This window comes from Lithobates pipiens, unplaced genomic scaffold (genome assembly GCF_037356315.1).
Source record: "Lithobates pipiens isolate NorthernLeopardFrog02 unplaced genomic scaffold, aLitPip1_a1.2 Scaffold_19, whole genome shotgun sequence".
Classification (NCBI taxonomy): Eukaryota; Metazoa; Chordata; class Amphibia; order Anura; family Ranidae; genus Lithobates; species Lithobates pipiens.
The window spans coordinates 504,991,999-505,007,938 of record NW_027507764.1 but is presented as its reverse complement, the minus strand read 5'-3'; the positions used below and the strand labels follow the sequence as shown (position 1 = coordinate 505,007,938).

Genomic DNA, 15,940 nt, shown 5'->3' with positions numbered 1-15,940 from the left:
TGTATTTACTTGTTTACATTTTTTTTTATTTTTTTTAAATAGCGTTTTGGATACCTTCTTACCAAGATATACTCTGGGGAATTCATAAAGGGTGTTGTAGATGCCTTTTTAGAATGCTGTTGGGGCACAGCACCAAAAGTGTTGGTAAACAAAAATACAAAAAAGAAATCCATGCGCTACCAAGTGTACAAGTGACAAAAACAAACACTGGCTAAGTGGTTAGCACTTCTGCATGGCAGCACTAGGATCATTGTTTTGAATCCCAACCATGGCACTAACTGCCAAGACTTTGCATGTTCTCCCTGTGCCTCTGTTTGTTTCCTCTGGATGCTCTGGTTTTCATGGTGGTAGGTTAATTGTCTCTTGTCTAAAATGTGAGTTAGGGACCTTTAGATTGGGAGTTCCTTGAGAGCAGGGATTGATGTAAATGTACAATATATGTGTAAAGCACTGCGTAAATTGAAATTGACAGCGCTATATAACCTGTAATAAAATTAAAATAACCTACATAGTAGAGCCGCACAATTAATCGTTAAGAATCAAGATCGTGATCCCCCGATTCTGTGCAGGTAGTTCTCTGTTCCAGCCGACAGCTGTAAAAAAAAAAAAAGTCTGCGAGGTCGCGGAGCTGACTATAAACATTGTAACATTTTGTTCTTTAGATCAAAGGAATGACCTTCGGTCTGTAAATGAGGATTGCTCTGCATTTTTATAGATTTGTCTGCCACCCAGTGGATTTCAGAAAGAGCAGCAACGCCTGGAGTGGATTGAATCCTTTTTTAGATGTACTCTAGTGGAACTGTATAGGTGGGGACAGCGCTGTTCTTGATTTGAATATACAATTTTGCATTTGGTCTGTAAATGAGGGCAGTTTAACCGCTTAAAGACTAAACCTTTTTACTGACGCTTGTTGGTTTAAATTTAAAATCATTATTTTTGTGTATGAAACCCCCAAACATTCGATTTTTTTTTTTTTTTTTTTTTTTTTTTTTTTTTTATAGAAAAGGCCCAGAGAATAAAACGGTGGTTGTTGCAATATTTTACGTCACACTGTATTTGCGCAGTGATCTTTCAAATTAAAATTTTCCTTTGTACGGAGAAAAGGGCATTAAAGGTGTAGTTATCGCTAACTCTAACTAAAGAATAGGGACACACATAGAGCTAGAAAGGTGTTGCTCGCCCCAATTATCAATACCACAAAATTTGTTTCCCTGGGGGGTTTTTTTTGCAGCAAAAAAAAAGGAATGTCAATTTTTATTTTATTTTATTATTTCTATAAAATCAATAAGGATTTAAAATATAAGCTCTGGTTACAAATACTCCCCTTGTGGCCCAACAGCCATGATAACATTCATATGCCCAGCATATATACCAGGGATATGCAATTAGTGGACCTCCAGCTGTTGCAGAAGTACAATTCCCATGAAGCATAGCAAGACTCTGATAGCCACAAGCACGACACCCAGAGGCATGATGGGACTTGTAGTTTTGCAACAGCTGGAGGTCCGCTAATTGCAGATCCCTGATATATACCAACGGAACTTTACAAAATTGATCCTGGCCAAAAAGATGCCCTAATGTCAGAAATACTTTAAGGTTATGCAAAACATCAGACCAGTAGCAATAAAGCTTGGGGCAATGCCAGATAAGATGAATAAGATCAACCCTAATCCTATAACGAGCGGGTCTGCAAACAATCCCATATTATGAAGCTTATAAGGAGTATGATGGGATTTCCAAACTACATACAGCTAGGACAGCCTTTGCAAAGTAATCTTGATAATCCTAGAGCTGATGACTACGGATTGGAGTGCTTCCTCCCATTGATCTCCCAGACAACTGACCCAGGTCCCTCTTCCAATGTTGAAGTGCGTTAGTGGGATAATCTTCCAAATACGTGTTCAATAGCATGCTGTGACATTGGGATATAGGGTCCCTGGCATGGTCAGCTGACTAATAAAAACTGGGCGTGGTGATAAAATCTAGTTAACACTATTTCCCTGGGCTCTGATTGTGTGCTCCAGTTGGATATAATAATTCATATACCGAAGGCAAAGATAATTTTGCCTGTAAGCTGGGAAAGGGAGCAATGTCCATTCTTGGAAAATATTAAATGGGTCGCGTGTTGTCTATTATTAATCCACACAGCAGGGCTCGATCACTGGCTGTAGATCTTATACGGACATGCCACACTCTGAGCATTGGTGTACCACTGTATGCCAGGTCAGACCGCCTCTTAATTACCGCCAATATGCTAATTGGAGAACTGGTGGAAAAACTTCAATAATCTGTTGCTGCCACAGCAATAAGTTCTTAAAGAGGAGTTCCACCTGGGGAAAAAAATAAGTCGGCAGCTAAAAATACCATAGCTGTTAACTTTTTTAATATATGGACACTTACCTGTCCAGGGAGCCTGCGATGTTGGCGCCCCAGATGGTTTTTGGATCAGCACTCAGGTGTTGAAGCCGCCATTGGTGGTAAGGGAAACCAGCAGTGAAGAATTTCCACTTCACAGCTGATTCCCTTCTGCGCATGCAAAGCATGTTGCGCTTTCTAACTGGCCCGGTGATGGAGGAAGGAGGTGGGGGGGGGGGCCAAACTTCCAAGGTGCCAAATCTCGCACCGGAAGGAGAGAAGAAGCAGATCAGCAGAACTTCCACATTTGGGTGGAACTCCGCTTTAAAGTGGCAGTAGTGAGAACTACCTGAATTTGCAGCACAGGTAATGTTACTGGCGCAAGTGCTTGCCTGAATTTTGGCTCCGGTATTTAAGGCCCATACACACGATAGGACTTTTTGACAACAAACATGCAAATGAGCTGTTTTGGAGCAACATCCAGCCGTATGTACACTCCATCGGACAAACTTTTTCATCGCACTTTTGTTGGCTGTGCGAACGGACAAACTTTTTGACAACATAAGTCAGATGGAGCAAAGTCCGATCGTGTGTACAGAAAACCATCGGACTTTACAAACACGCATGCTCAGAACCAATGCAAAGGATCAGACAACAATACAGAAGTTGACCAAAGGTGGCGCTGTAATTGAAGTCCTCTTTTGAAGTGTCGTCAGTACTTTGAAACGTCACTGCGTTTGCTGTCTAAAAAGTCTGATCGTGTGTATGCAATACAAACTTACGGCCAATGCCCTTTGTACAAAAGTCCACGGGAAAGTTTGTACAAAGTCCGATCGTGTGTGTATAAGGCTTTAAAGTAACTACCTTCAGAAAATTGTCCTTGGGACTTTACGGAGCTCTCTTGACTAGTTTCCATCTAAACCGCCCATACCCTGAGGGTTATTTGGGGGTTATTTGCTAAAGCTGGAGAGTGCAAGATCTAATGTAGCTCTGCATAGTAAGCAATCGCCAATGCTCTGGTTTTAGTAACCCCCCCCCCCCCTGTGTGTACATAGTTGTGGTAGGGATATTAGGCTAGTTATTTTCTCTATAAAGAACTGGATTTTCGAAAAAAAATTCCAGATGATAAATAATTAAAACAAATAAAATGTAACTCACTGAGGGAAAATTGTAGGTGGTTCTCTGTAGTCGAAGAACATAAGAATAGACACTTTGGGTTATGGTAGGTCATTGACTGGTTGTGCAATGTGCTCTTTAAATATAAGTGTGGTCCAATTGCTGCTCCTATCTTATTTGTAGCCATTATCTGGAGAAACAAGAGAGCTCTGAGAAAGTTTACCATGGAAACTTCTCTAATAAGATCCATGATTGTTTTACATCTAAATTGCTCAAAAATAGAAACTACTGGAAAATTACGAATTATGTGTGGTGAGCATAAACAAGAGAAAGTAAATGCAATCTGAGAAAGGAATGTTAATGGATTCAGGCTAAATACATTTTTCTTTTGGTTTCTCCGTCCCCTTCAATCTTCTGTGCATTGAACCAACCACCTCTACTTCCCGAACATGTTCCAAAAGCGCACAATGCCCCTTTCTGACCATACAGCCTGCAGCGCTACCAGCCACACCGATCTCAACTGTTTAATTTTGTTTGCCTGTGTGCTTCTGTCTCCTTTAATCTGTAGGTGAAGCAGTCTTTATTTTATTATGGCCGGATTTGCAATCATGTTAAACCTCAGAAACGTCCCTGTTTGCTGATCACAGTAGATAAGGAAGATTGTACATTTTCCAGCTGCTCGGGGAGAAAACATCTGCAGTCACCACAGAGCAGGAGATTGCATTCTTAAAGGGCTGGCCAACCCTGAATGGGACTTTGAAGTGGGAACTGTGAAATAGGAAGAGATGCATTAACCTTTCTGTGTTTTCAGAGCAAAGTCAAGCTTGTTTATTCCCAGTTGCTTGCTGCACCCTCTAGAGTAGAATTGGTGATTTGCGATCCTATAAATCAGACTTGACAAATACACATGAAACCGTGAGCTGAAAAGATTAGAATTAATCTAACGGAGTTCCACATTATGTCTACTAAGGACCACAGCTACTTAATAATTGCACCTTGGTACCAGTGTTAATTTCGTTGACTAAAACATTTAGTCGACTAAAATACGACTAAAACTAAAATGGCATTTTATTCAAAAGACTAAGACTAAAACTAAATTTAAATTTGACGTCAACATTAACACTGGTCTGTAGTGCATGTTCATACCTCAATGTAATTAATAACATATTCAATTTTTCACTCCAGCTGTATATAATGAGTTTGCAAATTGTAGAGAATTGTTAACTAATGCATTACAATTGAATTACAACCATTAGTTTTTAGTTGACTTAAATGTACTGGAGATTTAGTCGACTAAATATAACTAAAACAATTGCAGAGATTACAATGGGACTAAAACTAAAATGCCATTTTAGTCCTAAGACTAAAACTAAATCGAAATTTGCTGCCAAAATTAACACTGCTTGGTACTAAACATACATTATTTTATTATGGAGAAAAGGGCACTAAAGTGGTAGTAACCGCTAACTTGAAGCAGGAGTTCCGGCTTTTTTTATTTTTTATTTAAAAGTCAGCAGCTACAAATACTGCAGCTGCTGACTTTTAAAATATGGACACTCGCCTCTCCAGCACACCCGTAATGTCGGCTCTCGAAGTCAATCTGTCGCTCGGGTGCTGCCACTGCCATCTTCGCTATGGGGATCAGGAAGTGAAGCCTTTCGGCTTCACTTCCCGGTTCCCTACTGCGCATGCGTGAGTCGTACTGCGCAATACGGATGATCCCTGATGTCTCTGGGACCCATGTGCTTCCCAGCAGACAGCGGGAAGGGACAGGAAGTGGAGTAAATGCCCGCAGATTCTGCGGCTATCTATGCCCGGAAGTGGGTGCAAATACCTGTATTACACAGGTATCTTCACCCCCCTTCTGTGCCAATGGTGGCACCGAGGGGGGGGGGGGTTCCGATGAGCAAAAGTTCCACTTTAGGGTGGAGCTCTGCTTGAAGAATGGGGACACGCATAGAGATAAAAAGGTGCTGCGTGTCCCAAATATCAATAACACAAGAAAATTCCCCTGGGGTTTCTTTGCAGCAAAAAAATAAAAGGAATGTAACAAAATAAATATTTTTATTATTCAAATATTAAAATCAACAAGGATTTAAAATATGAGCTCTGGTTACATATACTCCCATTGTGGCCCAACAACCATGATAACATTAATACGGACAGGTATTACATATATATCAACAGAACTTTTCAAAATTGATCCTGCCCAAAAAGATGCTCCATCGCGTTTCGACCAAACAAGTCATCGTCGTCTTCAGGGGGACTGTATTATCTAAAATTAGGAACATATAATTCAAGGTATTGTAACTTATACATAATCTCAAAAAACTTCAAAAGACTTTGTTGCTGTAACCATCCGAACCTACGATGCATAATTACCTCTAATTGGGAGAAAGAATTTTGAACCGGAGAATTTCAAAACCACATCCAAGACCTGTCCTAGGTTGTTTAAACTGTCCACATGGGAGGGCCCAAAGTTACTGGCTAGCAGTGCAATAGACCATATATGAAGTGCTTAAAGAGGAGGTCCAGCCTCCTTCAGAAAAAAATAAGTCCGCAGCTACAAATACTGTAGTTGCTGAATTTTAATTTTCGGACACTTGGCAGTCCAGGGATCCCAGACGATTTTTCCATCTGCTCTCGCGTGCTGCCTCTGCCATTGCTCATGAGGGAAACCGGCAATGAAGTCTTGCGGCTTTGCAGCCAGTTCTCTACTGCGCATGCACGTGGCATGCTGCTCTTTGTGTATGGCCCGGAGGCAGGGGAAGGAGGGGGGGCGGGGCGGTGGAGGCCACGATGAGATGACCCTGAAGTGGGAGCGGGTACCTGTCAAAAACAAGTATCCGCCCCCCCTCAAATGTGGCACTCGAAGGGGGGAGGAGTCAGATAAGCGGAGCTTCCACTTTTGGGAGGATGGAACAAAGTACACCTATGGCAAAGGATTTCCGAAAGAAATTGATTGGAGATTGAACTTTATGTACAACTATATGTACATGTACTATATGTACCTATATTTTGTGCAAAATGGTGGTCTATGGGGGGAAAAAATAATCTGTCTGCAGCACAGTTTTTTTTTTTTTTTGCCTTTTTAATGTATAGAATGCATTAGGGTAAAAAAAAAAAAAAACTTTATAACCACTTTAAAGGTAATTGTAAACCTATATTTTTTTAAATAACAAACCTATTACGCTTACCAGCTCTGTTCGAAGGTTTTGCACAGAGCAGCCCCGGTCCTCCTCTTGCGGGGTCCCTCACCAGTGCTTCTGGCTCCTTACTCCCGCAAAGTGTCCCAATAGCAAGCTATGGAGTCGTGTGTTTGTGTGTGTGTGTGTGTGTGTGTGTGTGTGTGTGTGTGTGTGTGCGCTCTCGATCCTGAGCTGTCCATTGACGCACAAAGCGCTGCTTGGCTCTGCCCCTCGTTCTCTGCTCACTGTCTCTAATTGACAGCAGCAGGAGCAAATGGCTCCCACTGCTACCTCCATGTTCAGTGAGGAAAGAAAGGAGCACAGCGCTAGATTGAGATGGGGCTCACAGCGCTGGATTAAAGGAGTCTGGGGGGGGGGGGGGCGCTGGACACAGTGTTTTTTTATTTTTTTTTATCCCCCCCCCTCCATGCAGAGAATACGTTAAAGTAAAAAACCTTCTGCATTTGAAACCACTTTAAGCCCACTCAGCCCTCCTTATTGAGTACCAAGGGCCTATTCACACATACGCTGTAAAATGTGTATTCAGTGTGCTCCAACACACAAAGGCAGTACATCAAAATTGATAAAACTTTTTTTTATCATGTGTCCAGTTCTGCTGTCAGCATATGTGGAATGCCTTAAAGCGATGGTAAACTCTTAACAATACTAAAAAAAAAAATAATTTGCTAGTATGCACCACATACTATCACATTATGAAAGACTTGCTTTAAAACAAAGCCCTCCAGCGGCGCACTGTCATTGTTGCAGTTGCTTCCATTTTCACCCGGTCTTCCTCCCGGGGTCATGGACTGCGGCAGCTTGAATGGCCGAGCCGGGATGGCCTCACTCCCGTGGCACACAGCTATGAAGAAACGGCACGGGGGTGTCATTCCTTCAGAGCGCATGCACATGCATCGGCTGCTGCTCACTAGAATATCTCCTAAATGGAGCACGTTTAGGAGCTATTCCTTTTACTTACAGGTTACTATCACTTTAATGTAACGGATGGCGTATGTAGATTCACTTTAATTTCTGTGGTTTGTTAATAGTGGAATGCAGGGTTTGAAGCAGAGGTAGAGTGCAGGTTAGATGCATTGTCTTTCATCTTTCTGTCTTGTTTCTCCAGTTAACGGAAGATGAAATTGCTACAATACTTAAATCAACACTGAAAGGCCTTGAATACTTACATTTCATGAGGAAGATCCACCGAGATATCAAGGCAGGGAATATCCTGCTGAACACAGAAGGTCACGCCAAGCTGGCAGATTTCGGAGTGGCTGGCCAGCTAACGGTAAGTGCTGATCTTGCATTGCTGTTTGGCCGCCGTGTCGATTAGCATTGCTCTTTACTCTGTAGTGGTCTCATTATTTTTATTTATTTTTTTCAGGACACAATGGCAAAACGCAATACAGTAATAGGAACTCCGTTTTGGATGGCTCCTGAAGTGATTCAAGAGATTGGGTATAACTGTGTGGCAGATATCTGGTCACTGGGAATTACATCTATAGAAATGGCTGAAGGGAAGCCTCCATATGCAGACATACATCCAATGAGGGTAAGGCCAGTTTCAATGTCTCTTGATTTTACTTTCTGTGAAAATCATATGTCAGAATTTGTTCAATTCATTGAGCCCTGATTTTAGTCACATGTTGTAAATTTCTCTTTTCTTAAATGATCATCTGAATGCATTTGCCTGAAAGTATTTGTAAACCTCAGACATGAAGTATTAACAGCATACCCTTCTATATAGTCTGTAATTGTCTAAATTTTAAAGCACCAAATGCTATTTCTGTCTATTGCTGCTTTCTTCTGCTATCAACATGAATCACTTCAGATGAGTTTTCCTGACACCAAGAGAAAAAAAAGGTGACTGGGATGCAGCTCCAGCACACAGCCTGAGATTGACAGCCTCAGCTCTGTTCATGTGTGCTGTGTAAAGGATATGTGTCTCTTCCCTCCAATCAGCTCCCAGAGCGTTCATTACTGAGCTCTGCAGAGTGCAATTTCTGCTCTCGGCCCCCTTTATTTCTGACAGCTCAGACAAGTGTTATAAATGATGATGAGCTTTCAGTGGAATTAGAGAAGTCAAGACTGCAAATAAACAGGTACAACTTAAGTAAAATAATTTTTTTCATCTCTGTGCATCACCTGAGGCCTGTCACTTCCCTGGGTATATGTAAGTGTTGTGTGGTGTTTTTTTTTTTTTTTTACTCTAATATGAGCCAAGGCTCGTTGATGCAAATAGGGGCCAAGTCATGTAGTCTGATCCAATAGTAGAGCTATTTAAGCTCAAATTGGAGAAACAGTTAATACTGGTTCTGATATGTATCAGAAAACAAAGTGCATCAGCAGTTTGTTGTGTATGGGACTGTGTAGCCACAGACCAGTCAGGGTGTTCGTGCTGACCCATGTCCACAGTTTCTACAATGGGCACATGAGCATCAGAACTTGACCACAGAGAAATGCAAGAAGGTGTTATTGAGGTGTTGACTTGGCTCCCAAATTCTCCAGATCTCAATATAATTGAACATCTGTGGAATGTGCTGGAAATATAAGTCAGATCTATGAAGGCCCCACTTTGCAACTTACAGGACTTAAAGAATCTGCTATTGACAACTTGGTGCCAGATACCACAGCATACCTTAAGAGATCTAGTGGAGTCTCTGCCTTGATGGGTCGCGACTTTTTTGGTTGCATATGGGGGACCTACTCCCATATTATCCATATTAGATGGGCGGTCATTTTATGGCTGATTGGTGTAAATGCTGACTGTCAGGGAGAGGTGTTTCCAATCACAGCTGATCAGATTGTAACCAGGAAGTGCCAGTTATCACCTTTTCCACTATTCACGCTTGCCAGAGCAGGAGTAGAGGAGAGCCGATAAGTAGGGGGGTCTGCTCATTGGTTATTAGCAGTACCCACAAGTGCCTACCTAGAGCACCAATCCGTACCCACCAGGGATGCCAATCGGTGCTGTATATCAGTGCTACCTATCAGTGCCCATCACTGCTGCACAATAGTGCTCATCAGTGAAGGAGAAAACTTTCCTTATTTACAAAATTTTATAACAGAAACAGAGAGGAGCTTTTTTTTCTCAACATTTTCGCCTTTTTAGATTTGTTTAGCTAAAATTAAAAACCCCAGTGTTGATCAAATACCACCAAAAGAAAGCTCTTTTTGTGTGATAAAAATTTCATATGGGTACAGTGTTGCATGGCTGCACAATTGTCATTCACAATACGACAGCGCTGAAAGCTAAAAATTGGCCTGGGCAGGAAGGGGTTTAAAGTGCCCAGTATTTAAGTGGTAAAGCTACATTTTTACAAAAGGCTTTTACATTTTTATTTTTTGGAATATTAATTGATTTTGTACTTGTAGTGAACCCATAGTCTTTAGTTGTGTCACACATTTTTTTCTGCTTCTGAATCCACTAGGATCTGTTAAGAAATGGGGATCACAGAATACTAGATTTCTGATTTATGTATTTATTTTTTTCTTCACCTTTCACTGTACAGGTACACCAGAAAGTATGGAGGTAGAATGAAAAATAGTGTCAAGTTTTTAATAGCCACTCTTGTGAAAACTGTTTATTTTGATGGCTTCATGTATTTTTTGAGAAGTATCTATTCAGTTACGTTACCTCTCTTGCTTTTATATTTGACTGCACATTTCCATGCAGCTTAAAGGGTAGGTTCACCTTTACAGAAGAAATTTACACTGGACCCCCTCCCCATCGCACTCGGCCCCGCTGTACCTGAAGCCGGTGATATCCCGCATGACACATCATAAAGCCGCTTTTACCAGTTGGGTTGTGAGGATATCCGCTGTGGCTTTCTCTCCTAAAAAATATACCTTGTAAAGGTACAGATAGGAGACATTCTGAATGGTCGGCGCGGATCAATCAGAACCCGTGCAGCCCGTCCTGTCAACGTTGGAGAAGAGGAGAGAAAGCCGCAGGGATTTCAATTCCCCGGACCGATAAAGCGCTGATCCGATGTCAGTGCGGGATATCGCTGGCTGCAGGTACAGCAGGACCGGGTGCGATGGGGGAAGGGGACCAGTGTAAGTTCACCTTTTACAGATTTTCTGTAAAGGTGAACTTACACTTTAAGCTGTCTAGGAGAATTGTCAGTTACAGGTGTTGGGACAAACTCTAACACTGCCAGGGGTGCTGACAATGGTCATATTTTAGTCTTAAATACAATGTTCACCCTTTGGGAAAAATTTTTAAGGGTTGAACACGCAACATGTTCCCACTGCTGCAATTGCTCCTCGCTCCCCCCTCTCTCTCTGACAGCAGTGAGGAGAAGTTCCCTACTAGCCTGTCGCTTTTTGAAAAGAGCGCGGCTGTGTGGGGCTCCGCCCCCAAACGACCACGTCATTCATTTACAGAGTTCTGTGAATGAAAGAATTACAAGTAACCTACAGTAGTAGTTGAGTCTTCCTGTCAGTGTGGAACTATGAAGTACAGGCAGACGTTTCACGCTGACAGTCTGCAGGAGACCTGCATAGCATCTGCTATTTGCTTATTGGTGCAATGCTTTTCAGGCTCCTAAGAAAAAAAAAAAAATAGTAAATGCCCATTATTTTTTCCTGCAAAAAAATGGGCATTTATTTAGTTTTTTAAAGTATACTTATCCTTTTTAAGTTTATTTATTTTTTCAATAAAAACTATTGCTGAAACTGCTCAAGCAACCTTGACTTTAGTTTGTTCCTTAGGGGGAGATTTAGACCCCTTTCACACTGAGGCAGTTTTCAGGCGTTTAAATGCAACCGTTTTATTATTTATTTATTTAAAATTTCCTTTTATTTGTTAACTTTATTGTTTATATAGTGCTTTTGTATTACACAGTGCTTCACATACAGTATATAAAACCTCTCACCTTAAGGTGCTTCCAATGTTTTCTCCCTGACTAAGGTAAAAGCCAGCTGGTAGAGCTATCGGAGATCCATATAAGAACCATTTTATTTTTTTCATCAGTTTTTTTTCCCCCATTGTAATGTTCAGAGTTCAGAAGGCTATGGTCTTGTGCGGAGAACAGTCCAAGCAGGAAATCATAACCCAAGGATAAAAATAAAACAAAACCAAACAAGAATAGGCCATTTGGGGGGGGGGGAACACTCTTCATAATCAGCAGATGGTCGATTGTATGAAACGGAAAATCTGCTCACTGAGCGGCCTGTATTGATTACAGATTAATTATTTGATTGCCTGAGCTTGATTTTCAGTGTAATATTTTCAAGCTTAATGTAATCATCCACTGCACATCTGGAATCACTCAAAGCTCTTAATTTCATTTAGTTGCATTGGTTACCAAAAAGGTAAGGGGTAATTTTTCTTGAATGAGTTTTAGGAGGTAATGATAAAATTCAAGAGATTAGAGTACTTTAATACTGATAATCGGATAATCTACGGATAGAGGACTGCGCTCATGATGTCACAATTACTGTAAAAGTGATGAGCTAGGGTGCCACGTCAAAGTCTCAGTAAAACTGAGGAGCTAGAATAGAAATTTCTGACTTTTTTTTTTTTATATCTGATTTTCTGATAACTGCGTCCTGCGCTAGTTGATGGGTAATGTTTTTGGGCCTCAGACTTGGACAGTGCATGTACCTGAACACCCTTTTTCTCTTTCAATCGTGTTTGTTTTTTTTATTTTTATTTTTTATCTTTTTTATTGCAAATTTTAGACATAAACACATACACCAAAGTAAGTGCTGAACAGTACATCCACAAGACCACTGTGTGGTATAACATTGCATTTCTCTAGGTGTATGTTTTTTTTTGTTTAATAAATGTTTATTAAAGATAAACAACAAACATATACTGTAAAATCCACATACAGCACCCAGTCCCATATACCAGGGGACAGGATTAGCAATTAGCATCAGAGCATCTTGGGGCAAACACAGTAAAGCAATAACGGAAGTGCCAGTGAAGAGAAAAAAAACAAAAAACCGAAAAACATTCTAGAGAGAATGAGCAAAGTACACAGCCCTGATTCAAGGACCGGGTATCATGTTGTCTATCACAGAAACTGAGAAATGGAATTAAATAACAGAAAAAGGCAAGAGAGTGTAAAGGGGGGGAAAGAGAAGAAGAGGAGGGTCAAGGAGGGGAGAGCGAGGGTGAGGGTACGGTGGCTTGCGTGGTGACAAGTAGAGGCTTAGTTTGCGCTGCTCAGTGGGGTTGTGCTAAGATATCTTTGTAGAATGTAGTGGAGGTAAATTCCCTCCAACAAGACTCTAGGTGTATGTTGAATGAAACAAAACAAACGACAAGAGTTACTAGGTTCGCCTCTCAATCACCTGAAGAGGATGCTCTCAACTGGTCACATTGCCCGCCAGCCTATACACTTAGGGATAAATATGTACATACAGGTAGATGCACACATCATGCTGTCCCTCCTCTTATCCATTAGGCCGTTGTTGGTTCAGCCAACAATGTACTCCATATCTTATCATATTTCATGGGGCATCCTCTGTTCATGTTCCTATCCTTATATAATGGAAGGCTGTCATTAACTAAACATTTCCATTGAACTAGAGATGGGGCGGAGGGTTTTTCCCAGTGCATTGTGATGTTTTTCTGGGCATAGAATAGCAACCTAATCAATGTCCTTTTTGCAACAGTTGGTATTATGGTTTCTATCAGCCCCAATGTGACCGAGGCGACCAGACTTATCAAATCTAGCACCTCTGTCCAATATTGTGGAATCTTTGGGCAGTGCCCAAAGATGCAGATTAATCCACCAGTTTAATCACCTTTAAGCCCTTGGGACTTGAACTTAGTTTTGTCAGTGTTACAAAAACAGCCATTTGAGCCGATAAAACATATTATCTTAGTCCTTCTGACAAGGAAGCTGGTATTTTTGGTTGTTATATCCTCAGCAAGGAGGGTTTTGGAATTGACTACTCTTTCTTGTAAAGAGCCATATTAGATTATTCATTAGGACAGAGTGGCGTTGTGCACTCGTCCAGGCTTTTGGAAAAACAATGGCAGGACAATTTCTTTGTTCAGGTGAAAACCTGAAACCACTTTTGCAAAAACCATTCCAGGGAAGAAAAGTCACTACATTGTCTTGATGTGGTGAGAGCAGTGAGGATCTATTTAAAGACAACTGCTTGGATTCTTAAGACTGATGTCTTATTTATTCTGCCAGAGGGTCCTACTGTTGCTAAGTGGATTTGGCAAGTGATAATTCAAATGCATAATTTAAGGGGTAAGATTTCCCCTTTTCAAATTGAGGCCACACTACCAGGGTGGTTAGTGCTTCTTGGGCAGTGCGTCACCAGGCCTCCATAGCTCAGATCTGTAAGGCCGAAACTTGGTCTTCAGTGCGTACATTCACAAAAATGTTATCAGGTGGATGTAAGGAGGTATGAGGATATTGCCTTTGGGCACAGTGTGCTGTAGTCAGCAGTACAAGTCCTCAAGTCTGGGGGTACCCTGCTGGTTCCCTCAAGTAGCATTACTAAGGAACGTCCCATTAAGTAATTACTTAGGTTCTGTGTGCCATGATGTACGATAAAGAAAAATCCTATTTTTGTGATACTATCTGTGATATGAGTTTAACATTGTATTTGATCCATGCGTACAGGTCCAACATTTTGTAAAGGTGAGGCATGTTGAGGTTCAACCAAGCAGTTGGGGAAATTTTTGTTTGTTTTATATTTTTCTACTGCTTCTTTCAATCGTTTAATAAACAATTTCAAAGATATAAAAATACATTGATACATTACTTACAATAACCAAAGAGTAACTGGCAGAAAAAAAAAAAGTGGGTGAGGGCAAATCACCCCAATATGTGTTCAGTAATGCAACAGCAGGTCTGCTGTTAGAAAAAACAGGGCCCCCATACAGCTTACTTGACATTTCAAAAATTATAATTTTTTATTTATTTGTTTTACAATGTACTTTGCTCGGTTATGAATGGACACAGTAATGAGCAGTACTGGGGAATCAGATGTGAGCAGCACACAGACAGAAATCGGTGCAACGGGATGGGTGGACAATTACAGAATGATGCACGGTCTCTCCCTCCAGCAGCTGAAAGCCATCTGGAGGGAAAGGGGAAGAAACCATCTTTCAGCTGCTGAAGGGAGGAGGCACAGACGCAGTGCATCATTCTGTAATTGTCCTGCTGCACTAATCCCCCGTGTGCCCAGGCCCCCTACAGGAGGACCTCTCCCGCAGTATAAGACATAAGAAAGAGTGTTAGATTTGCATATAACATCGTTTAGGACCCTGTTGCATCAAATATAGATGTAGGGGAGATAACCTTACAAAATAGGATGATGTAAAAGTAAAAATTACTTTACAGTCTAAAGTCTATATTCATACACCCTTTTCTAAATGGAAAGCAAAATGCTCAATTTCTGAATCTTGATGTATCCTGATAGGACTATTTCCTTCCATGTTAAACAAACGTACAGATACCTATTTGTTATTGTGATGGTAGGTATAAACTTGTGTTTTATGCATATATTATTGATTGTCAGTCTTGTTTAGTTTTGAAGATCAAAAGTTGATTGGTGGCAAGGAATGTATTTTCCAGAAAAGAATTGAAAATGCTAGGTGTCCTTTTTTTCTCATCAGATAGATATTAGGAAGTATGCCATAAATATTCTGGCCAGTGTGAGAGCAAAGAGCAGGTCACAATAATGGAGTTCTCTCTTTTTTTATCGCTCTTAAACACACCAGAGGAAAGCTGAAATATTATTCTTTGTATGCACATGAAGTTTCTTCATCCATTAGTTTGCAAAACGGAGAATTAGGTCTTGTGATCTGCCTTCTGAGACAGAAATTCCTTTATTTGCTCTTTGGAAAGACGATTATTCATATTTGTCTTCCTTATATGAGTATATGGAAGGATATTTATGATAAAACAATCTGGTGACCTTGACTGGAAAATTTGCTAGTGGTCATTAATTTTACATTTATCCTAATGTTTTCTATTTGCTGTTGACGTGACCACAGCAGACTCGTGCAGTGATAAGATTTATTTATTTTTGTTTCCTAGTAATGTGAATCCTATTGATCAGACCAAAGTACAGTTTGTGTATGGCGTATATATGCTTTGTAGTTTATAGATTGTGACGTATAAAATTTGTTTTTATCAGACTCATTTATTCACCAACCAAAGATATGCGATTCCTATACAAAGCCATCAAAGTTATTGCTGTAAATGTCTAGTGAAGCTGCAGGAGTCCATCTCCCACACCTTAAGCTTTTACAGTAGTGAGCCCCTTTAAAATCTAGTTCTTAAAATGGACTTTAA

General features: G+C 40.7%; 1 protein-coding gene across 1 annotated transcript in view; it reads left to right on the top strand.

The window, feature by feature from the left end:
- STK3 (serine/threonine kinase 3) overlaps positions 1–15,940 on the top strand; it is a 384,968-nt gene that overhangs the window by 73,492 nt on the left and 295,536 nt on the right. Inside the window, exons 5-6 of the mRNA XM_077493089.1 lie at positions 7,786–7,950; positions 8,047–8,214. Coding sequence (XP_077349215.1) covers positions 7,786–7,950; positions 8,047–8,214 — 333 coding nt within the window. The remainder of the gene's footprint in view (positions 1–7,785; positions 7,951–8,046; positions 8,215–15,940) is intronic.